Source organism: Triturus cristatus, chromosome 9 (genome assembly GCF_964204655.1).
Source record: "Triturus cristatus chromosome 9, aTriCri1.1, whole genome shotgun sequence".
In the NCBI taxonomy this organism is placed as follows: Eukaryota; Metazoa; Chordata; class Amphibia; order Caudata; family Salamandridae; genus Triturus; species Triturus cristatus.
The window spans coordinates 344,507,787-344,533,344 of record NC_140592.1 but is presented as its reverse complement, the minus strand read 5'-3'; the positions used below and the strand labels follow the sequence as shown (position 1 = coordinate 344,533,344).

Below are 25,558 nucleotides of genomic sequence, written 5' to 3'. Positions count from 1 at the left end.
GAGATCCTTGACTGCGAGTTTCAGTAGATCCAGGTGATTATGAATGCAGTAATGGGGGAAACCTTTTCCACACTCCTGTGTTAGGCCTGCGGGACTCCCATAATATGTCAATGCGTTCTTGCTGGAGACAAGGGAAGCTGAACTCTAGGACCTCAGGTGCTAAATCACTAGATTGAGCTGTTTGGGTTCTGGATGTCTGATTTAGCCTTGGTTCCTAGTAAGAAGGTTCGGCCTGTGGGGGAGTTCTAGAAGGACATAATCGGTAGCTCAAGGAGTGCAGAGTACCAGGGCTGTTTGGGCCAGGTAGGAACCACAAGGATGAGTGTCTGAGGGGCTTGCGGCATCTTTGGGACCACGAATGGAAAAGTGGGAGGCAGAACAACGTAGGCAAAGATGTATGACCATTTCATCCATAGTGTATTGCCCATGGACTGTGGGTACCTGGGGGTGAGGTTCGGCCATTTTGCATTGTTTAGAGTGGCAAATATGTCTCTGTTAGGTGGTCTGGCTTTGAAAGTATTGGCGTAGGACTTGCATGTGCAGTTCCAACTTGCGGACTTGTTGATGCATACTGCTGAGCAGGATGGCCAGGTTGTTCACTCCCAAAGGTATTTCGCCATGAGATGAAAATAATGGCAAACAGCCCAATGCCAAGACTTCTGTGCCAGTAATAACGGAGGGAGACCCTCATTCTGTATACAGTACAAGGCTGTCAAGCTAGCTGTCTTCATTACTACTACTGTGTCCTGAATGAGGGGGAAGGAATGCTTTGATGGCGAGATGTATGAAAAGGAGCATCGGAATAACTAATGTGGTGTAAATGGTAACTAGGGCCCCACAATGCATGTATGGTCATGTAGATGAAATGTGCCCCTCAAGCTGGTTTGAGAGATATTCGTGGTAATGGTGACTTATGGAATGGGGACTAGGGAGCACATGCCCTGAAACGAATTGTGATTTTCCACCACTGCAGAAAGTGATGGGAACCTGCATATACCAACACTAGATCTTCCCACTGACCCTCTACTTTTTTTGTAAACAGATTTTTATTGGTTCTTAACATTTTCATGTAAAACTTAAGCCATAAAATCAATGCACTTGCTTAATCCCTTCCGCATCACCACTCCCTTACATATGCAGCCTCACAATCCCCACCCAATGTCCCTCCCTAAGCCGCGTCACTCCACCTTAACACCAGTGTCTCGCCTCATCAACAGTATTAGATCCTGGTCTGTATGATTTATTCCAACGATAGTCTTAGTCCCACATTTCTAGGTAGCGTAATTAACCATTTGTGCTAAACAGTTACAAGGATTACCCTTCCTTTAGGTCCCATCTCTTTCCTGGGTCCCCATACTCCCCAGAGATGCCACTGTCTAGGGAGGGTCCGGTTCCTTCATTCAGTCCACCAAAGCCTCCCACGCTCTTGCTGCCTTAAGGCAGCAAAGGCCACACTTGGCCTCACAGAACAGCACTCCACTCCACTCGCATAGCTTTACCATCTTTCATGCTCACTGCACCAAGCCTCTATCCTGGGCCACCTAGTTGCCTGCCAGTTCCGGGTAATTTCTCGTTTTGCCTGCATCAGTGCCACATCCAGAAACCTGCTTGTAATATTCATTTTAGCCGTGAGAGGGAACCAACTCAGCAAACATAGGCCAGGTGAGCAAGGGACGTCCCTCTGGTAATATCAGCTCTAGTACTCCGCCAGGGCAAAACCATAACACATGGTATATTTATGCATCCACTACACCACATCTGGGGCATGCAGCCCCGCTGTTTGAAAGAACCTCCTCACTCTACCCGGGGTAAGGTATACCCTATGTAGGACACAGAAGTTTATTCATTTGAATCACCCTCTAAGATCAAAACCCCTAAATCCTCCTCCCTTCGCTCCTGGAGGCCATCCAGGGGTTTCATCATATCCGCCCTAATTGTTTTATAAAAGCAGGAAATTCCTTACGGAGTACCAGAGGTCGTAGATATGAGTTGGCAATTCTGATTTGTGGGCAGCTCAGACAATACCACCCCATGCTTCCTAATCACCGCTGACAACTCTATGAAGCACTAAGTGTCCCTGCGGGAGGTCAACACTGACCCTCTACTTGTGACCATTAAACCGAGAGACATTCCTGTAGCCGGTACATGTAGGGTACTTTAGCGATGCAGGAAGCCATCATGCCCAGTAGGCGTATTAGGACTCTGAAAAAGTGCTAAGAGCCGCTGGAAGGCCAACATCTTCTGCAAAATGGGGTAAGCTTTAGCAGTAGTCAAATTTAGTGCCGCCCCTAGAAATGGCTAGACAAAGTCATCTGTGGTGAACCAGAAGCTGTGTAGGAGTGAGTTACTAGCCTAGGTATCTGCAAGGCACTTGTGGTTGCCCCCACTCTTGACCAGTCAACCACGGAGGCTCAGGAAAACATGGATGCCCCCGTCATCAGGTCGGAAACTACTACTCTTAGGCACTTTGTGAAGACCACTGGAGCTGTGGTGACACCAAAGGAAATAACCTTGAATGGACAATGATGGCCACATATATTGAAGCAGAGGTATCAAAGGTGGGCGGGATCAATGGGTATGTGGAAGTAAACATCCTTAAGGTCTAATGCGGTCATGTAATCACCTTGTTGAAGCAGATGGAAAAAGAAAAGGTGATGGGAGGAATGCTTGCAATTTGTCACTGCCAATCGCTTTGGGCTGCATCTGAAACAATAGTTCTTTTGTTCACCATGCCACCTCAGTTTGGGCCAAGCCATATGGAAATCCGTCTCGACTCTGCTCTGCATAGGAACAGTCCAGCCTGAACTGCCAGGCTAGGTCCTCCCTGACCCGGAACATAAGCAACCCAGGACCGTTTTCACCCAAGTTTTGGACTCATCAGCCGGGTACAGCTTGGTTCCAGTGACACAGTGAGCAGAGTACCTGTCTGGACATACCTATGTCACTTGGGCGGCACATGAAACACACAAAAGGTGATGGGATGAAGGCTTGCTGTTTGTCAAACCACTGGCAATCGCTCGGGGTAGCATCCCAACCCATCATTCACAGTAGCATGGGTATGCTCAGTTATTATTGTTCCTATAGGCATCCCTGGTGCTCCCTCGTGCAGTTTGCTTATGGTATGCTTGCTCCTACTTCTGGTATAAGAGATTACAGTTTAAGGGAGCAGCTTTGGAGCCTTCCCTGTAGTATTGTCACTGAAAGGAGGCCCTAGGTGATGCGGTTTAAAGGGCACCATGGCTTTTTCGGTGTCAGTATCCTTTTTGATTTTTTTCAACATCTGATCGAACAGGTGTTCTCCATCAAAGGCCAGGTTGGACAGGTGTTGCTGGACCTTCAGCTTGAACCCTGTGATGAAGAGCCAGGCATGTCATGTGTTGAGGACACTGGTGTTGACCTCTATGATCCAGTGTCTGTGGTGTTGAGGTTACAGGCGATTGTGGCATTAGATCGTTTCCCCTCTCCAACTATCATCTCACCCTCTTGCTATCAGGAATGGAGGCCAATGTAATGGGCTGTTCTCATGGGGTAGTAACATCTATCACCACCCACTTACCAGAAAGGAGGCCCTAGGTGATGCGGTTTAAAGGGCACCATGGCTTTTTCGGTGTCAGTATCCTTTTTGATTTTTTTCAACATCTGATCGAACAGGTGTTCTCCATCAAAGGCCAGGTTGGACAGGTGTTGCTGGACCTTCAGCTTGAACCCTGTGATGAAGAGCCAGGCATGTCATGTGTTGAGGACACTGGTGTTGACCTCTATGATCCAGTGTCTGTGGTGTTGAGGTTACAGGCGATTGTGGCATTAGATAGTTTCCCCTCTCCAACTATCATCTCACCCTCTTGCTATCAGGAATGGAGGCCAATGTAATGGGCTGTTCTCATGGGGTAGTAACATCTATCACCACCCACTTACCAGAAGTGTGCAGGCTTTTGTTGTTCTTATCGGGCGAAAGAGCATTGCTCAGGCCTGAGTCGTAGTCCGCGTGCCTGCTGTATGGGCACCAAAGGAGTCTGATGGAACATGACCCTTGATGTACGAGGGGTCATTGGGAGAAGGCTTGTATTTTTTTCTACCTGTGGTGTTACCAGTCCGGCCTTGATGGGCTCTTTGAAGGTATTGAGGGCCAATTTTAGCTTACCCTTCAACATGCGTATCAACTGGACAGTGCTCTCCGACTTGGAGCATGTTTCCATGAGGAAATAATCGCCCTCAAGGAGGTCATGCATGTCTACTTTGTGGAAAGGAGCCGCCCCTTAGATCACCTCATGGTATACAGTGGCATAGTCTGCAGGATATGCCCTAACAGGATAGTGATACAGCTCTGTATCCCCCAGGGGAATCAACATGTAGTCTTCCTGTGGTTCATATGGGGGCACTGGGTCAAATGGTGCCTCGTAAGGGCCTTCAGGGCCAAAGTGCCTGCCTTCCTCATAAGAGGAGTGGGTGAACCCTCTGATGAGTTTGGTGGCAATAGAGGTGGTGACATAGGTGTTGTCAGTGAAGACACAACATAAGGGAGACGTTTAGTGACTATGTTCTTACGTTTTAAACTTAGGAGCTGAAGGGGACTCCAAAGAATACTCTACTCAAAGTTAGTTTACTGTTACGAAACAAAGTATCCGAAGGGGTTATTGGAGGGATATTTGTTGAGATTTTCCCCGTTTGGTGATTGATTAAAAGTAGTTTTTTTACCGTGTATACAACTGATCCTGAAATCTTTGTAGGATAGGTTGCTCAGAGTAGTCGGAGCTGGCCTTTGATGGGATCCACAGTACTGATCGGGATTTTAGAATGGACGGCGATAAAAGCACTGGGATGGTGGTTGGACTTATTGCTGGCGTCAAGATGGCTTCAAAGGTGATCAAGGGCTTTGAATAACTTTATGGCTCAATGGGAGAATAGGGCCGACGTCGAGAATCTCAGCTCCAAACAATTAGGTCCGCGCAAACGAGAGCCTGAAGGTAGAGGAGGCCACAAAGGCTGTGTAGTAATCATAGGGCTCAATGCCGGAGGCCCTGGAGGGCAGTGTTCTGCCTCAAGTCAACTGTGAGGCTTGGTGTGCGTTTTGGTACCAACCATACTTACAACCAGCAGCGGCTGGCGACTTTTGAAAGTGGTGAGGTACGTGCACCACGCAAAAAAGAAATCATTTTGTGAAGGAAGAACAAATTTGTATTGTAGAGGTGTTTGGGGCACATTCTGATACAGGTACCTTTTATTTATAAAGAATGTGCACCGATCACCTCTGCAATACAAATTAAATTTTTCCGCATAATGGGAGTCCTGGAAACACAGCGCTCCATCTGAGACCAAAAGGGCTGTGTCACAGCTCTTCCACTATCCATGTAGTGTTGATTATGGAAGCCTGAACTGCACGTCAGGCTAGTAAAAGCGAAAACACCAGCCAATCTGACATGCGTAGGTCATCAACACAAAGCATCATTCAGTCATCACTAGATTGCTCAGTAGCCTCGCCACTACCCTACAGGAACCAAATTCATGGAGAAATGGAGTCTGTCTGGGGTGTAGTGGCTCGCAGTAGGGGGGTCAACGCCCCCACGCTCCTCAGTTAAATAAGACACAAGATAGAAGTGGCAATAACAGGGTGTCAGCACCTCTGTTAAGTAGGTAAATGTATTTGGAAAATAAGTATAGTGTCTACACATATGTGCTGTCTTTAACATTAGTGCATTCCGCACAAAAAGCTGAATGCTTGACTCTTCGACTAGGTTACTCCATGGAACACTGCTGACTGCTCTTGCAACGGGGACAGGATACCCTCTCGGGTGATAGTGCATTTTCCCATTACAGAGAGATTTGCACCCAATGCTACACACATGGGTAAAATTGTTTGTCCTGCTTGCCATGTTCATTCTCCGTCAGAACTTAGTAGATGCTCAGTTTGCTGTATAAGTACATTACAGTCACCGCACTGCACATTCTCACGGACTACTGTGCGTTTAAAAAACTTTAGTTTTTCATAGTCTATGAAGTTTTCTTTACGGAACATCGCCAGTAATCCTCAGCATGTTTGCCTTAGTTTCTCACTCAATTAGAGGGAAAAACGCCTCAGAGGCGTACTCTAACACCCCCAACCTGCATCCACAAACTGGAAGTAGTTGGATTTACCACGGTGAGTGAGCTGGAAGACTGGTCTTCTTGAGACTCATGTGGCTTTCATGGGAACCATTAGTAAAGATTGACTAGACATGCGTTCAGTAATTTTCAGAATGAAGGCGGTTACTTGTCAGTTGGTGAAAATGTAGTCAAACTGATTCTCTCCTGAGGCGTATTAATGTGATGGGCACTTGAATGACTGCAGTATGCTGATGGGAGTGCACTGATCTGCTGGATTGGGCCTGTGGCCGGTGGTATGAAAGTCTTGTGTGTGAATGGACCATAAAGTAATTGGTGCTTTGACATGGTTTTATGTGTCCTAAACAGTTACGGACTGTGAAAGCAGGAATCAAAAATAGCGTCTCTATAGTAGATTGCCTCCCAGACCATAAACTAACATGATTTCATGAGTCAGGATCTACAACATTATCCCTTCTCAGGTTCTTTCGTTAACCTCTTCCTACTTAGGAAAAATTTATAACCACATTTTTTCAAAATCCCCGCTTCCAAAGTATTAATTGCAGCCCAACGCGTCGGCGTATTATATCCAAAGGTCAAGAGTCCAGTTGAACAATTCAAAAGTGCACATAAGGCACCTAGTAGCAAGCGCAAGGAAGGGCGCTACATCAAATCAACCACTAATAACTCTGACCTTACCAGGACCACTAAATAATACCAGTACATGAAAAAGCTAGAGGACACAATGTTACCAGGTCCCAGTACAAAATAAAAGGACACACAACACTTTTCAAAGACATACTCCTAATTTGCGCTATCCTGAAGCAAAGATGTTGAGTAATATGTGTTATCATAAGTTACAGATGTGTTATAAACTATGTTATGTCGTCACAAGATGTTAGTTACTGTTGCAATTGAACATTTGTTTTGAGTTCATGCACACGATCACAACTAACTGCGTTTTACTTTTTTCACTTTTTGTTCCAGTAAAATCTGTCATTTGTCTATATGTCTAGGTCAAATGTCGATACAGTGAAGTGTTTGTACATATACATGACTGTATTTGTTTATGTATTAATGGAAAAATAGCTTTGAATGCAAGGAAATGAAAGAAGTCCTGGTGTAAGAATGTTCATTAATCGAGTTGGGCTGCAATTAATAATTTGGAAGTGGGGATTTTGAAAAAAATGTGGTTATAAATTGTTCTTAAGTAGGAAGAGGTTAACGAAAGAACCTGAGTAGGGATAATGTTCTAGATCCTGACTCATGAAATCATGTTAATTTATGGTCTGGGAGGCAATCTACTATAGAGACGTTGACATGGGTTTTATGGCTCACATTCAGAAGTCAAGGTTTCAATATTCATGAACTTTGATAAGTATTTATGCTTTGAAGCTAGCATTTGTGGAGGTGTTAAAACCAACCAGTGTAAGTGGTGAATTAACTTTAAAAAAATGAGTACCAGATTTATATCTGTGGTGGTAAGATGCCCTTACTAAGAACTCTTTTTTTTTTTTTTTTTACCATTGTGGGTAGCTGTGGATTTTGGGCCCTAGCTCATGAGGCACGTAGGCAAACCAGCAGATTTTTTTAAAACGAGACAACAAGAGGAGTCCGGGGGTGCATGACTTGGGTGCCTCTCACCAGGTAATAGTACCCAGAAGCCCTTGCAAACGTCAAACTTTTGTAAAGTAACACACATTACCCCACTAATGCAGATAAAAACCCTCCCACTTGTGTGGCTGGGCCTAGTGCCTGCTACAGAATGGCACAAACCGAGATCAACGGGAGCCCTCACCAGGGGACTCCCATTGACCTTGGATTGATCCGGTTCGGTAACAGACACTAGGCCTAACCACACAAGTGAGTTTATTTTTAAATCGGGGGACGAGAGACTGCCGGGTGGATGACATTTTGTGGCTCCCAGCAGATTTCAGAACATCCAATCACAGAAATGTGAAGAAAATGTGTTTTTTTTAGTCAAAGTTTTAGGTTTGCAAGGGATTCGTAGTATTAAAAAAAAAATGGTTAGAGCCACGCAAGTCAGCCCACCCTGGATACCTCTAGATGTCTAGTTTAAAAAAATGTACAGGTTGGCTAGGTTTACCTTGGTGCTGACTGAGCTAAGGTCCAAAATCTACAGCTACCCACATTAGAAAAAGGGTCAGTTTTTAGTGGAAAAATATGGTGCGTCCATTTTGCGTTTTGGCCCGTTTCTTGTTGTGGGCATCAAGCCTATCCACACAAGTGCAATACCATTTTTATCATGAGACTTGGGCAAATGCCAGGTGGAGGGAAGTTAGTGGCTTCCCTCAAATTCCAGAACTTTCCATCACATAAATGTGAGGAAAAGGTTTGCTAGGTTTCTCTAGGGGCTGGCTGAGCTAGGGTATAAAATCTAGAGCTAAACATATTGTGGAAAAAGGGGCAGTTTTCAGTGGAAAAATGTGATGTGTTCATGTTGTGTTTTGGCCCATTTCCTGTCGCAGGCACCAAGCTCCCCGCCCCTCCCCCTCCTGCTACAAACAAGTGAACTATCATTTTTATCCAAAGACTTGGGGGAGCATAGAACAGGTTAAAATTTGTTATTACCAAATGGATTGCGCTACATTTGTGCCTTTCAAATTCAAGACAGTGTATAAGAAAGAAGACGTTTTGAGAAATACCCTCTAAATCATATGCTAGCACACAAATTCAGATATGTACAAATAACCATTGCTCCTAAACTCCCTACTTGTGACCATTTCAGAAATACTCAGGTTTCCTTAATATCCTTTTTTCATTCCACCTATTTCGCTATATGAATTGGTCTATACTCTGTACTCACTAAAAACACTGTATGGTGCAGCTCAGTTGTTGGCTCTGGGTACCTTGGGTTCCTGGAGAACCTACAAACCCTATATATCCTGCAACCAGAAGGGACTAGTAGACGTAATGGTATATTGCTTTTATACATCTTCCATCGTCACAAAAAGTTACACATGCAAATGTGGTCACAAATGACCGTTTTTTCTGGCAAATTTTCAGTATTTCTTTATTTCAACAGTTATTTACCTTGGGAAAACCTTGAGGGATCTACACATATGACCCCTTGCTGAATTCACAATATTGTCTAGTTTGCAAAAATCTACAGTTTTCTTGGATCACGCCTGAGTTTTTCACTGGTTTCCACTAGAAACTGGAAGAGCTTGACAGCACAAAAAATAGGAAAAATGGGCTACCTCTTTGAAAAATGCCAAAACTGTGGTACAAAATCAGGTTTTTTGATTTAGCGCTAGATTTACCTGAAAGCTGGGAAGATGGTCACGTCAGTATAGCAAACCGTTCGTGGATACCATTTTTAAGGGAAAAATAACTTATCTGGAGCTTTCTAAAAACTCAAAACGTTGGTATATTTTGCCTGTTTAATCGGTCCCCTCCAGGGGAATCCACAAACCCTTGGTACCTTGGAATCCCAAAAATGTTTGGAAAAAAGGACGTAAATTTGGCGTAGATACCTTAAGTGGATTTTTTTTTATTGAGCCCTAATCGTGAACTACCCCAAATAGCCCAATAAGGGCTCACCCTGGTGGTGTGGGGGTTGGGGGGGGGGGGGGGGGGTTGGAGACCCAGCAGCAAAGCAGTTCAAGTTTGTTCCCACTACGCCACTTCAGACAGGGACCACCTGCATATAAATATGAGTTTGTCTTACATAACAGGAACTATGCAGCCCTAACTGCCAGGCCACATCCCCTCTGAACAGGCATCGTAGATCACCAAAAAACACACTATCTCCTGTAACCTATTGTGGTTATTGCAGACCTAAACATGTGAATTACAGCCAACCTGTCAAAAGCTCTGAAATGATGAAAATGGACAGAACTGCTTTTTAAATCTCCTCACACTGCTTTTATCTGTGGGTCTCAGTGTAATGAAAGAGATAAAGGGTGATCACAGCGCTAAATAAAAGTGAAACAAAACAGAAGAAAAGTAAACAAAACCACTGGTCACTGTCTTGTGGTCCTAAAGCATTTTGGGGGGAAAAAAAAGGATGGACTTGGTCCAGAAATCTGTTGCATGTGACAAATTGCCCTACAGTTGTAAAGAACACAGGCATGAGAAACTTAGATCAGTTAGAAGATTAGGTGGTTCATTCAAAGTAGAGGAGTGCCCAGCAGAAGTCAACGGTATTGTAAGCCAACAACAGTAGACAGAAGAAAATTAACTTGGATTGTTTGGTTATTTGTTTCGAGTGGATGGCAGGTTAGAGGTATGATTCTTCTCTGAATTAAAAATGTTAAGATTTGATTTGGATAGAACTTTGGCACTAGTTGAAGACACAATATTTGCCAATGGACGTGCAAACACAGGGATGGAGCTCCAATGTTCCTTGTAGTCCACCATTTCTAGCCAAGCACAGGGGTCGGGACGCAAATAGTAACATGTCTAATTAATATTCATTAGGTAGGTAGGTAGTTAGTTCTGCAACACGCTACAAAACTCCACCCCAATCCCACCTCAAGACTGGAGATTCTGCAAGAGGACCTATAAGTACATAGGTTGCATTTCTAAGTAAAAGACTAGTCCCAAAATTCACTGCTCAATTTGTGATTACTTTTTGTCACCGGTCTTTGGTACATCCCTTATCGCTATAAAACTGTGGATAGAGACCAGCAGTGTGTTGCTTACCTCTTGGTATTCTCCCAAAGGTGTCAGGTATTGCAGAAGCAGTCTCTGCTCTATAGATGATGTCAAAGGACACAGGCTATAGTTTGTGCCAATAACCCACAAGGACAACTCCGACCAGCTGCTGTTGGAGAGCTCACTGCCCACCCTCTCCAACTCAGATGAGGAGAACCCCAACTTCTGCTTGACCTTCCGGAAGCGTTCCCTGTCGTAATCTGGCCGACTCTTCCGAAACCCAATTTCCCCAGCCTTAGCAAAAGAATTTAACCGACTACTCGTTGTACGACTGGAATCCAACTGAAAGGAGACGTCCACATTGTTTGAAGAATTTTCCAGGACCCGGACCCCGAGCATGTCTCCATAGTCCATATCAACAGCCTCTTCGTCCAGAGGAAGTAGGGGTTCAGAGTTCAACTTCAGAGGGCTGGACTTTTTGGAATCCACCTTGTTCGCCACATCCTGCAGCTGTAAGTCCCGCAACCGAGATAGCACCTGGGCTACCTGCCATAAACAAAAGAAAAAATTATAAAGGTTGTAGCAACCAAGCCAAGTATTATCAGTTACACCTTAACAACAAAGACATTGAGAATAGAATACACATCCCACAATTAGTGTATCAAACTAAACATACATTTTTATTTGGCATCACAAACCAACAGAGCCCATTTCAGTGGTGTATACGAAAATTCCCACAACAACTGTCCCATCCCAAACAATTTATGAGCTTCACCACATCTCAAGCTTGTGCAGATTTAAAACCATTGAATAACCAATTTGTATTTTGGATCACCAACCTACAGAGGAACAAATATTCCAGTTTGGCACCACTGGCCTCTCGCAAAACCATGTGACAAGATTGAAATGCCAACATCTCAAAGACCATATCTGTCATAGTCTGCAATTTTCTTCAAAACAACCCACCACTATAACTAACCCAACAAGCTATACTCCCAAGTCGTGTGGCCCTACAGCTGCCATACACCAAGGCTGACCGCTGCAACCTGAACCACAAAACCAGCTGCCACCCAAAGGGTACAGGGACGTTATAGTTGGGAAATAGAATTTTTTTTAAAGTAGAAATTCACCCAAATACCCTTACCCACCCCTCAATGCTAATTAGGACCTAGTTTGCATAGGAAAACCGTTTATTCTTTTGCCAATAACTTTGGCACCGTTTGACGAATCTTCACAAAAGTTTCAAAACTAGTTTGCCAGTCACTTCAGCTGCTGTGTTGAAAGTTTCGGGGTGACCCGTCAAGCAGGGGGCGAGAAAAAGAGGGATCTCGAAACACATTTTCCCCATAGGGATTTTAGACAACGCTACAGCCTGACCCACCGAACAGAATTTACACCACAATTGGCAGAAAAGTAGATATTGATCCAGAGAGGTACCTTTTCCTGATTTCAGTTGTTTTTGAGAAATGAAGGGAAAACCAAATTTGTATATATAGGCACCCAAATCCTCCAAGGATCCTACAGTCACCGTGCTGAAATCTGTTTGTCTGCCAACACTTAAACCAGGAATATACGTTTAAAATAAAAAAAATAAAAACAAAAAAGAGAGAAGGTGGCAGGGTAGAAACACACGGACCCCATAGGCCTCTCCTTTTTTTAAGGGGGGGTGGGGGGGCAATAAGGATTATTTTTTGGGGGGCAGGAGTCGCGCTCGATCAAGGGATCCTGCCAGACAAGAAAAAAGAAAGGAAAAAAAAGTGCGGCTTTCCACGCTTCTCTACAATTAAGCCCCCTGGGTGGGCCAGGTCCAAGAGGCATAAGGGACATAGAAAATGTAAAGGACGAGAGGCGCTTGGGGGCCCCCTCCTGAGGTTCACTGAGCCCCGGGGACCACCACCTCCCTGAAGCTACAGAAAGATTAACTGGGGTAGGGCTAAACAACACCCACAAGTCAGACACCCACAGCGGGACTGCTCTGACCTGCTCTGACCTGTTAGTGGAGATTTTACTGAACTCTGCCTTCCACGTGGAACGGCAAAACTCTGCAACCCCCGCCGGCAGAACGGAATTTACCGACCACCCCTTTCAGAGACACTCACACCCACTCAGACATGACTCAAATACCAACTTACAGCCCCACTCATACTCTCACTCACTCACAAACCTACTCAGACACTCATACATCCACTGAAAACTCTCATGCTCTCACTCTGTGTCAAACATTACTGGTTACAGTTAGGAAATAAACATTTTAAAAAACTTACAAATTCACTTAAAAAACCAAAGGTTACAGGGATGTTATAGTTGGGAAATAGAATTTTAAAAAACGTAGAAATTCACTGAAAAAAACAAAAGGTTACAGGGACTGTATTGTTAGACTCTGGTTTCACTCGTACAAAACCTGTGAAATTCAGCCGTTTTAGTTACCTGAGCCAACTATAAATTATGCCCCGCGATGCACTGTTTATGACCTCACAAATTACATCACTCATGACATCACTGACATCTCAAATGACCTCAATGACGACATCATCCACAGAACCACTCACACCCCATAAAGCATCTCATACGCCCACTCACATACCCACACACCCACTCACAGACCCATACAGGTACTTACACAACCACTCACTAATCCATAGATCCACTCACACACCCACTCATAGAGCAAGATCATACAACTAGTCACTTACCCATACAACTACTCTCAGAGCCACACATTCATCCATACAAAACTACATCTCCTCTTTCAACAGAAATTATCTGGATGCCAGAAGATCTACTTTCAAAACATTCTGTACTTCCCACACCATGCCACAAATTTGCTCTATCTACGGGCGTGTACCGTTTTAGTGGAGGGGCACCTGGCTGCCAAGATTACATTACAGACTTCGGGAGGAAGGTTGAATGCTGTCAACTGTCGCTGCTCAATCTCCACGCAAGGAGGTGGAGACCGGACAGGTTCGGGTGGAGGACCGCCCCCTGCTGCTGCGACAGAAGATCCTCACAAAGAGGCATTATGATCGGAGAATCGAGGGCCATGCTCATGAGCTCAGGTACCAGACTCTTTGTGCCCAGAACGGAGCCACAAGAAATACTTGGGCCCAGTCGCGCTTTATCTTCTTCAGCACTCTGGGTACAAGTGGTACAGGCGGAAGGCATACAGGAGGCCGTAATTCCACTCGCAACGAAAGGCGTCGCCGAGCAAATGCTGCCTTGGAATCTACAAAGCGCAGAACTGCTGACTTTGCTCGTTCTCTTCGGTGGCGAACAGATCTAACCAAGGCTCTCCCCACATGGCGGCAGTGGTGTCCGTGAACACCTGCACTACTCTTCCTTTGACAGAGGTAAGGAACGCCTTCAGTGCAAGACGAGTCGCCCGGAGCTCCAGGAGGTTGATCGGGAGCCCGGACTCCGCCAGAGACCAGAGGCATCTGATCTCCGCCTCCCCCATGTGGCTGCCCCATTCCAGAAGTGACTCATCCGACACTAATGTAAACTCTGGTTGGGGAAGGGAGAGGGAGAGGGATCTGCCGCTGACCCAATCCTGGTCCGTGAGCCACTACTGCAACTGACTTGCTGTCCCCTCCGAGATCTGGACGACATTGGAAAGATTCTCCTGATGCTGTGCCCACTGGAACTTCAGGTCCCACTGCAGAGCCCCCATATGCCATCTGGCATGATCCACCGGCAGGATGCAAGTAACCATGAGGCCCAGCAACCTAAGGGTCATTCTCACCAAAATCATGGATAGAGGCTGAAACATCGGTATATCCCGAATATCCCTGACTCGTCGTTTGGGAGAATAGGCCCGAAACTGCGCTGTGTCCAGAACCGCTCCGATGAAAAGGAGATTCTGCGAGGAAGTCAGGTGTGACTTTGGCACATTGATAGTGAACCCCAGCGAATGCAGGAGGTGCGCCAGTCTGGTGGTGGGAGACGACAGCCTGGGGCGAGCTCGTCTTCAACAGCCAGTCGTCGAGATAGGGGAAGACTGGAACCCCTGACCTGCGCAGCTGAGCTGCGGCCATCACTTTTGTGAACACCCGAGGGGCGCTGGTAAGGCCAAAAGGGAGCACAGAACTGAAAATGCTCATGGCCCACTGTGAGCCGTAGGTAGCGCCTGTGGGCTGGCAGGACAGGGATATGAAAATTTGCATCCTGCAAGTCCAATGCTACCATCCAGTCTTCAGGGTCGAGGGAAGACAGGACCTGAGCATCTTGAACTTCTCCTTCCGGTGGAACCAGTTGAGGGCCCTGATGTCTAAGATAGGACGCAGGCCTTTGTCCTTCTTGGGTACCAGAAAGTTGTGGGAGTAGCAACCACGACCTACTTCTGGCACAGGGACATTTTCAATAGCTCCCTTGGCCCAGAGACCTGAAACTTCCTGGCGGAGAAGGGCCAAATGATCCTCCAACATGCTATGGAAGGATGGTGGCATGGAGGGTGGGGTAGTCTCGAAGGGATGGAAGTAGTCCCTTCGAACTATCTGCAAAACCCACCTGTCCGACGTGATGGTGTGCCAGTGGGGGAGGTGATGGTGAATACTGCCCCCCACTGTCCTCTGGTGGCCCTGAAAGGTCGGACTAGGAGACTGCTGCTGGGGGGTGGGTTATGGGTGGACTGGCCCACCCGCTGGCCCCCAGACCCGCGTCGCTGGGTACCGCGGCCATGCACAGGCTGGGCAGCTTGCATTAACGGGTGGCTAGACTGGGCAGAACACGGCGGGGCAACCCTTCCGTAGCCACGAAAGAGGCAAAAAGCAGACCGTGTTGAGAGAGGTCGCCGCAAAGCCCAAGAATTTTGCCGCAGCCCTAGAATCCTTAAAGCGCGGAGTCTGCCTTGTCACCAAAAAGATGATGGCCATCAAAGGGCATGTCCAGTAAGGTGGATTTGACATCCCCAGAAAAACCAGACATCCTCAACCAGGAGTAGCGCCTCAGGGCTACCGTTCTGCCCAGTGAGTCAGCGGTATCCAGCCCACATCCGATTGTGAATTTGGCTGCGTCTCTACCCTCTGCCCGGGTGAGAACAGCCTGCGCCTCCTCCGGGCACTGTTGAAGCACTTGTGCAACCGTATCCCACACTGTATGGGTATATCGACCCAAGAGGCATGCAGTATTCACAGACCACAGCGCTGAGCTGGTGGAAGAAAAAATCTTCTTCCTAGTCCAGCTTCTTAGACTCCCTATCTGGGGGAGCAGTAGGGAATGCAACCTTAGAGAATGAGGCTTGGACCACCAAGCTTTCTGAGGACGGGTTTTAGGAGAGGAAAAGTGGGTCACCCAGGGCCTGGTGGTGGCATCGGGCAATCATCCTGTACACAGCAGCCCCTGTGCTGGGCTTCGACCAAGTGCCCAGAGGGACGTCCAAGAGGGCTTCATTGAGGGGCAGAAGGGGTTCAGAAGAAGCTGCTGCCGATTGAAGCACCTTTGTCAGGAGGTTAGTCCCGACTACCACTGTAGGAAGCTAAAGGCCCAATGCCTCAGCGGCCCTACGCAACACCACTGCATAGGACGCTCTCTCCTCTGTAGCCACGGTAGGGGGAGAAAGCATACCAAGGTCTGCGGTGGTATCCAGAACACTGACGTCACCCAGGTCCTCTCGCCAGTCCAGCTCATCAAGTTGATCAGCTAAAGGGTCCACAGACCCCTCCCAGTTCTCCTCACCCTCCTCTACCGTGTCAGGCCTAAAAGGAATACAAGGGATGAACAGTGGCACAAAAGTGCCCGTCGATTCGGCGCCGTGTCCAAGTCGGGTGTGAGGCTGGGGTCGTCGCCAGGGGTTGGTGCCTGGGAAGGTCCCGGGAGGCAGACTCACGCTGATCTGGATCCAGGCCTAGATCCTCAAGGGCCCTCAAGTGCCAGGGCCGGAGCCGTCGGCATCAAAATCCCAGGGACCTCAACCGAGTCTGCGGGGCCCGAAGGCGCGCTGGCGGAGTCGAGCTGCCCAAAAGTGCTGTGAAGCGCTTCATAGAAAGCTCAAAGCTGGGCAGGGAACGCTCCGGCACCGGGAAAAGGAGGGAAGTGCGGAGACGTCAAAGGAGCAGGCTCCGAAGACTGACCTGGAGAGCGACGACAATCCGGGTCCTGCGTCGCGTCGGCTGGCGAGAAGGTGAAGAGCGACACTGCTTCTTCGCTTTCTTCTTGTGCTTCGACTTATCTGAAGGCCCCGAAGACTTGGAAGACAAATGATGATGGTGTATCCGTGACCGGTCCAGAGACCATCCTCTCGACCGGGACCTCTAACGACGCAGAGCCAACTGCCGGGCCACCAACAGCTTTCGGGACCGCTCACGCAAAGACTTCGGATTCATGGTCCAGCAGTCGGAGCAAGACTTCGGGTCGTGGTCGTGCTCCAGGCACCAGAGGCACATGAGGTCGGGGTCCGTGACCGGCATCAGGCGGTCAAAGGCATCGCACTGCTTGAACCTAGTTCGACAAGGAGACATCCCTCGTACACCAGGAGTCGGAAGACTCAAAAAAGTATTTGACAAAGTCGAGAAAAAGCTTGGTCAAAAAATGACTAAAGGGGCAGCTCTCTACAGGTCTGCGCAAGGCTGGCGCGGAAAAAGAAAGAACTGATGTCAGGGCACAGGGACAGGGTCTAAGTTGACACTGTAACGTCATTCCGGCGACCACGACGCCAACGACTGACACTGAGTTGACTGACGCCACCTAACGAAGCGCAGGGGTACTGCTAAACAAAAATCTCTGGATCCAGTCTGACGCCTGGGGGGTAATTCTAAGGAAAGGAATCTATAACTAACAGTCTCTAACAAATATCAAGAAATCTCCTTGTTAGGGCTAGTAAGTGCTATGTAAAAGCCAATACAATAGAGGAAGCCACATTGTCTGGCCTCAGTTACGTGATTAATAACTTCTGCATTTTGAGGCAATTTTACATGGGGAATTCTTGTTTTTTTGTGAGACCATTCTACAAAATACTGCAATGGTCAGGTTGCGGATTAATAATTGGCCCAACTAAAAACTTTTTAACCAGTTCTAGACCCAATGTACGGCCAGCTCATGAATACTAGTATTGTTGGACAAGCAATCTTGACCTACTCGGATTAATCACTTTAAAAGCACCACCCTAAATGAATACATCTAGAAAAGTTCTTAGTTCCCCTTCCTTTGCCAGCCTCTGTTCACACCATCTCCGGATGAGATCCAAAATTAGAAACTATTGTTATTTATAATGTAAATGCTAAACAGTCATCAGAACAAGTCCTTAGAGGCCAAGCTTAACAAAATGTCACTAATGGCATTCATTTCAAATCTCCATGAAATGCACAAAAGAAAAAAGCGTTACATACCTGTGATTCCAGTTCTCCTATAGTGGAAACTTCTTTATAGTGATAAACATGGAATTGAACTGCATAAACATGGGATCCAGGAAAAAGTTTTCATAAAATAATGTATTTAAAAAAAATAAAAAATTAAAATTAAAAAGCTAATTTTAATTTTTACGACACACAAAGAAAAGCACCTCACAATGAGATAAGAAGTGCTACACAAATACAATACTAAAAGCAAAGGTGGTGCATGGAGTCTGGATGCAGAATCAAGTAATGTGCTAGTAATGACTGGCAGTGATCCAGTTGCAATAATGGGGTGCTAAAATCAGACTTGCGTATTAAAGATATGTATACGCCCTACACTATTAATTCATCAACCTCCTTTGATGTATCGGAGACAACATTATTACTTCGTGTCTCATTCGTTCATGACAATTGCTTATTATTTCATATATACGTTTGCCTACTTACCCTAACAAACCTGTAGAATTATACAATAATTCATAACCCTATATGTTCAAGGAAGGTATGTCTATAACCCAAACCACAAAAATGTAATTGTTACTCGCATACTTCTTTCTTCGTGTATCTTTACTTCAGAACCCACCACAAATCAAATGTACAGTGTGGGAAAGTACAAACAAAGCACACAAATAAATCTACATGCTCATCACATAGTAATTTATTTTTATTTATTTATGTATTTGTATAGCGCACTAATACCCGGAGACGTCTAGGTGCTGACATCACTGTCTCCAGCCGGCCACAGGGCGTCAAGATAAGAAAATAATCACTGCATAGCTTTAGGCCATAAAGAGCCAGGTCTTTAAGCTTTTCCTGAATAATATCCGATATGGTGAGTTTTTCCAATGTCTGGTGGCAATGTAAAAAAAAGCCTTTCCCTCCCCAATTGGCGAGGCGTGCCTTGGGAACCTCCACTTGCCGAAGGGAAGCAGACCGCAACATTCTAGGAGTGTACCAACAAAAGTGGTCAATAAAATAGGCAGGACCCTGCTTGTGCAGCGCCCTAAAGGCGATGCAATGGGCCGTAACCTTAATCCTCTTATCCACCGGCAGCCAGTGGAGGGAATTAAGGGCCGCCTTTGCAGACGCGTATTTAGGTAGTTTGAATAGCAGGCGGGCAGCTGAATTCTGCAGGACTTGCAACTTGGTAAGAAGGGCTTTATTCATACCAATCAGGAGGCCATTGCAGTAGTCCAACCTACATTCAATAAAACAATACCACAAACTAAAACATAATGGCTTGTTTCTTTACATATACAAGTGTCCAACATATATATTCACATGTGCTAATCTTTGTGAAATAGTGACCGACAATAACCACTGAATGATACGAAGTTCAAAATGCAAGAGACATCTTTCCCTCAGTGTTCAGGTCCTAAATTACCATACGGCCCTTGGTGGCCGGAGTTGAATTTATTCGGTCTTTGGAGGTGTCAATACTCCCCAGTGTTCTCCAGTATTGTATCTTTTACAGATTCACATGCTTGAATCAGACCAGTAAGCAGTATCCAATGAATAATGGCTGTGGGCAAGGCGAACCATCCCAGCATGAGACACTGAAATAGTACAAAATCAAGATAACTATAGCAAAGCATTAAGCAACCATAATAAAAATAAACTGGTAAACAACTACTAAACAGAATTACACAGAATATTTGAGCTTAATAGCTGCATAATTTATGAGAATAGTCTTTGCAGGGTAGCCTGGCCAACTGCTATCTCTGCCTTACTCTTGGCATCCAGGCAGTAATGCTTTGTGAAGGTATGGGCATTTCCCCATGTTGCCGCCCTCCAGATGTCGGGTAGAGACACTTGTGCAAACAGGGCTGAGAACGATGCGGCGTTTTGAGTTGAGTAAGCCTTCACCTATGCAGCCAGCAGACGTCCGGCCTTCTCAAGACAGAAGACTATAGTCGAGGAGACCCAGCGCGCAATACTAGCCCGCGATAATGCTTGACCCTTTCTAGGAGCAGAGAAAGAAATTAGCAATTGATTTGATTTTCGGGAAGTTTCTGCCCTTTGCAAGTTGAACTTTGACCAACACTTAATGTTCAGCGAATGCAAAGCTCTCTCCGCAGGTGGAGATGGATTGGAGAAAAAACAAGCATTGAAAATGCAATATGTCTCGCCCTCGTTTAAGTTAAAGCAATTCTGTTTGTAATTGGGTGGCTTTTTAGCTTTGCTTTTATTAGTGTTTTTCAAACTTTCATGTACATAACATGCATATGTATGCATATATGTATGCATGCATTTATCTATGCATATATATATATATACACATACATATATATATATATAAATGCATATATATGCATGCATTTATATATGTATATATATATACATATATATATATACACACACACACACACACACACACACACACACACACACACACACACACACATATAAATATATATATATATATATGCATATGTGTGCGCGTAGAGAGATGTAGAGGTATTGGTAGAGAGGTAGAGGTAAGAGAGTAGTAGAGAGAGGTAGAGAGTAGTAGAGAGTGAGTAGTAGAGAGTAGTGAGTGAGGAGTAGTAGAGAGTGAGGAGTAGTAGAGAGTGAGTAGTAGAGAGTGAGTAGTAGAGAGTGAGTAGTAGAGAGTGAGTAGTAGAGAGTGAGTAGTAGAGCGCAGTAGAGAGAGTAGTAGAGAGAGTAGTGTAGAGAGAGTAGTGTAGAGAGTGAGTAGTAGAGTGCGTAGTAGAGAGTAGTAGAGAGAGGAGTAGAGAGAGGAGCAGAGAGAGTAGTAGAGAGTGAGTAGTAGAGAGTGAGTAGTAGAGAGTGAGTAGTAGAGAGCAGATAGTAGTAGAGAGTGAGTAGTAGAGAGTGAGTAGTAGAGAGTGAGTAGTAGAGAGTAGTAGGGTGAGTAGTAGAGAGTGAGTAGTAGAGAGTGAGTAGTAGAGAGTGAGTAGTAGAGAGTGAGTAGTAGAGAGTGAGTAGTAGAGAGTGAGTAGTAGAGAGTGAGTAGTAGAGAGTGAGTAGAGAGCAGTAGAGCGAGTAGTAGAGAGCAGTAGAGCGAGAAGTAGAGAGTGAGTAGTAGTGTAGTAGAGAATGAGTAGTAGAGAGTGAGTAGTAGAGAGGTAGATAGAGAGAGAGGCTCTGAAGATGAAACCACGCCTCTGTCTGCTAGGGACATCTGTGTCACTGCCCCAGGGCAGCAGCTCTAAAAGGAAAGAGTGGAAGTAAAAGCACAGCAAGGCCAAACAATTGAGGGGCAGGGTTGCTTAATGGATGGGGGAGGAGATGGGGGGGGGGGGGTGGCTATTCTTTCACTGAGCACAACTGTGCCTTAGCTGGGGTTTACGTCGAATGACGCGGCACGGGAGTAAACATATAAAGTAAGGGAGGGGCTAGGCAAGTGGACAGGAGACACTCTGGAGGGGGAACAGGGGCTAAACATGCAAAGAGCAACGCCCTGACTGGCGTACCCCAGGTAATATTCAACCAGTATTAAGCAGCACCAATGGGGCTGCCCAGTCAATGCCTAGTGTTCTCACCCGCCCCCAAGCTCTCCTCACTCTACCTACCCTCACTGCTTTAGCCCCAAGCCGTGTACTTCAACTATCAGAGACTCCAGGCTCACGTCACTGGGTTTCGCGGCTTTCTCTGATTATTTCCTCCACTCTGGAGGGACCAGCCTGCGCAAGGAAACTGCAGCCTCACCGGGTTCGGCCGGCTTCGATCATGGGCTCTAAGCGCCACGCCGTAATGCTCAAATGTGGCAGACGCTGCTTGCCTGCCTCTCTTTGTTCCGCCCTCGCTTCACTCTCGCACCGCTCAACACAGGCAAACCCGCCCCCAGCTCTCCACGCTCTACCTACCCTCACTGCTTTAGCCCCAAGCTGCGTACTTCAACTATCAGAGACTCCAGGCTCTGGTCACTGGGTTTCATATGATCAAAGGGACGGCACCCTCCACGTCCCCTTCCCTATCTGCGCAGCATTCTCTGATAATTTCCTCTTGATTCCTCCACTCTGGAGGGGCCAGCCTGCGCAAGGAAACTGCAGCCTCACCGGGTACGGCCGGCTTCGATCATGGGCTCTAAGCGCCACGCCGTAATGCTCAAATGCGGCAGACGCTGCTTGCCTGCCTCTCTTTGCACCACACAGGCGAGAGAAAGTACCTTGCAAGTCGCTGTGACGCTTGAATGTGAAAGCAATCCACAATCCCCTTCCAAACTGCAAACAAGGGCTCGACATGACGTTTTCGTTTGGCTTTTTCTGCCGTCCCACTTGGACGGCCTCGCCTGCTAAAAGGTTTCTTATCTTTATGGGGCAATGTGTTTGGCCCCATAGAGATAAGAAACCTTTTGTGACGCAAGGAAGGCAGACGAGCCCGTCCAAATGGAACGGCTCAAAAAGCCAAACGAAAACGTCACTACCAACTCTTTTCCAATGGCTGGCCACCGTTTAGCATAAACGGCGACACCAGCCAATGGAAAAGAGGGGCGGGGCTTAATGCCCTTTTCACAAAATACCTAAAAGCATGTGCGCAGCCTACGCCAGGCGAGACCTAAAAAAGAGGCAAAATGACTGGTTCATTAAGGTGAAATGTTGATAGTAGGTTGGGGATAAATGAAGGATTAGTGTGCAGAACTTCTGTCTTCTAGAAGCTGTAGATTAGGTTCTTTTATTGTGAAAGCCTGAATCTCACTAATACACCTGGCAGATGCAATGGCCAACAGAAACGCCACATTCCACAAAAGAAATTTCAATTCGCACTTTTTAATTGGCTCCTATGGAGATCTCACGAAAGTGTTCAACTGCCAGAGCACTGGAGGAGGCTTGATAAGAGGTTAAGTTCTGAATAGACCCTTCATAAATTCTTTCACAAGCCTGTTGGAGGACAAAGACAATTGACCAGAACGTTGTGTGTATCTAAAAATTGACACTAGGTGCGCCTTAATGGATGCATGCGTAAGGCCTGATTTGGCTATATGTAGTAGATAAGGTAGAATCTGTTCAGGTGTCGACTAGAAAGGATGGCAAAACTGAGAAACACACCAAAACACAATCTTTTCTTTTTTGATTTGAAGCATTTGAGTGTAGAAGGAGCATCAGCTTCCTGAAGGATAGAATTCCATTTGTCAGAAATTGTAGGAACTCCGAATTCAGTGTGGTGAGGAGTTAGGCCGACAAACGGATTGTGTGAATTTGAGGGTGAACCACTTGTCCATGATTCATTCAGAGGAGATCCTCTGTCAGCTGGAAGTGAATGCGTGGGCACTCTGATAGAGGAAGAAGCTTGGTGTATCAGAACTGCCTCGCCAACGCCAGGGGGATTAAAATGAGCCGGCATGATTCTGTTTTCATTTTCTGTAGGATCTTTGAAAACGTGGTGGAAACACGTAAGTGAGCGCCCCCGCCCATGAGGAGTGTAAGGCATACCCCCAAGAACCTGGTGGGGGAAATCTGCTGGCAAAGAACGTGCTTTTTTTGATGAGGTACGTAGTAAAGAGATCTATTGTAGGATACCCCCCCCACCCCAGACTAAAAAAACCTTCTTTAATTGCCTCTCGCTTCGTTCCCACTTGTGACATTGATTGCTTGTTTGTTCTGCTGAGGAATCTGCCCACTCGTTTTGTACCCCAGGAACATGCTCCACTTTCAATGAGATGTTGTTGGCTATCATCCATTCCCATATTTGATGTGCTTGGCCTGAGAGAACCTGTGATCTTGTCCCTCCTTGTTTTAGCAGACACAACATGGTGGTACTGCCGTATGTCCTGACGAGAACCGACGAGTCTCATAACCTTGGAAGAAAGGCTTTAAGACCAAGAAAGACTGCCTTAAATTCTAGGAGATTTATGTGACTTTATGCTTCCTGACTGGACCACTTCCCGTGGACCCCTAGATCCTGCAGATGGCCTCCCCATCCTTCCATGGAGGAATCCGCTGTCATCACCACCTGAGGCACAGCTGGCAGCAAGGGGAGAGACCCTGCGAGATGTTTTCTTTGACCATCCACCAGGCCAATGCCGTCTTCATCTTTGAGGTTGTCGAAAGCATGTCTTCGAAAGAACCCCAACATTGTGTTTCTGAAGAGGTTTAATGAGCAATTGGAAATTAAGTGGATGCAGGATGAAATCATCCCCAGCATGGATTTGTATGTCCTTACAGAAACACACCTTTTTGAAGATAGTGATAGCGGGATTGCCTGCAAGCAGCAAATCCTTTAGTCTGTGGGAAAGACCTTTGGCAGCTTTGTATCCAGGATTGCTCTTAGAAACACCAGGAATCTGGAGGGGACGAAAGATTATTTTTCCCTATTGAGCTGGAGGTCTAAGGATCGGAAAAGTTGTAGACAGGCCTCTGTGGACTTCTTAGCGGACTGGAAGGAGGGAACTTTGATTAACCAATCGTCCAGGTAGGGGAATACCTGGTGACTGGACAGTCGGAGAAAAGCAGCCATGCACTTGGTCAATACTATGTGGAGAGGTGTGGCGCAGCTGCAGGAGCAGCGAACTCCGGAGCATGGGGCTCATGGCTTGATCCCAGCCGGCGACAGCAGCACAGCATCATTTGCCTCTGGCCAATAGCTCACTTAATCTCCCCGACTGTCCTTTAACGCCTGGATACCCTTATGGGTGATAAGTTTGTGCTTTACAAAATGTGAACAGGTTCTTACAAAAATGTGAACAGGGGCTGATTTTAACCCGAAAGAAAGCACTTTGAATTGATAATGGCACCCTGCCACCTCGAACATGAGAACCATTTGGGGCTTCGGATGTCTTGGAACGTGAAAATATGCGTCCAGTAAATCCCGCGAAGAGAGATAGTCCCCTATGTCCATCAGCTGCAAAACCTCCTGAAGAGATAGAATCCTGAAGGGGTGTTTTTCGATTAAATTGTTCAATAGCCTGAGATCCCTGAGATCCATTACTTGCCTCCACTTTCCGGACTTCTTTTTGATCAGAAAGAAGTGGGAATAGAAACCTAGGTTGCACTGATTGTGCAGCACCTCCTCTATTGCTTTTTTGGAGAGTAGCAAGCGGATTTATTTTTGAGAACTTAAAGATGACGATATGACGTCTTCCGTGGATGAGAATTTGGAGGCTTTTGGACAAATTCCAGGGTGTGACAGTGCTGGAATACGTCTCACAACCATTTGTCAGAAAAGATGAGCTTCCATCGATTGAAAAATTTGGACGCCGTGTGATCCAACTGAAGTTAAAGTGCGGTGACAGAGACCTGTAGTAATTCATTGTTCCCTGTTGGCATCCTGAAACTTCCCTCCTGTTGATGGGCATCAAAGTCCTGGCTGTATGGAATATGTAGATGTTGTGATAGGCCTGCATGACTGCACTGAATAATGCGAGCGAAAACCCTGTTGGGGGCAGGGCTCAAACACCTGCTGGAATTGCGGTCAGGAGATATATTGGCCTCTACTGCCTGCCCTGAAAGGGCTGAAACTGACTCTGCTGCTAGTTTCCAAGAGACTTAGCAGTGTTGGTATTAGATTTGTCGAATGTCTTGTCCAGTATTTTGGCTTAGACCTCTGGGTGGAATGTAGTCGCTTTCAGCCAA

At 46.3% G+C, this 25,558-nt stretch overlaps 1 protein-coding gene across 6 annotated transcripts in view; it reads right to left on the bottom strand.

Moving 5' to 3' along the window:
• Positions 1-25,558, bottom strand: part of DCAF1 (DDB1 and CUL4 associated factor 1) — an 814,171-nt gene that overhangs the window by 646,557 nt on the left and 142,056 nt on the right. For all 6 annotated transcript variants that reach the window (XM_085625108.1, XM_085625107.1, XM_085625110.1 and 3 more), the window contains exon 7: positions 10,747-11,244. In XM_085625108.1, coding sequence (XP_085481234.1) covers positions 10,747-11,244 — 498 coding nt within the window. The remainder of the gene's footprint in view (positions 1-10,746; positions 11,245-25,558) is intronic.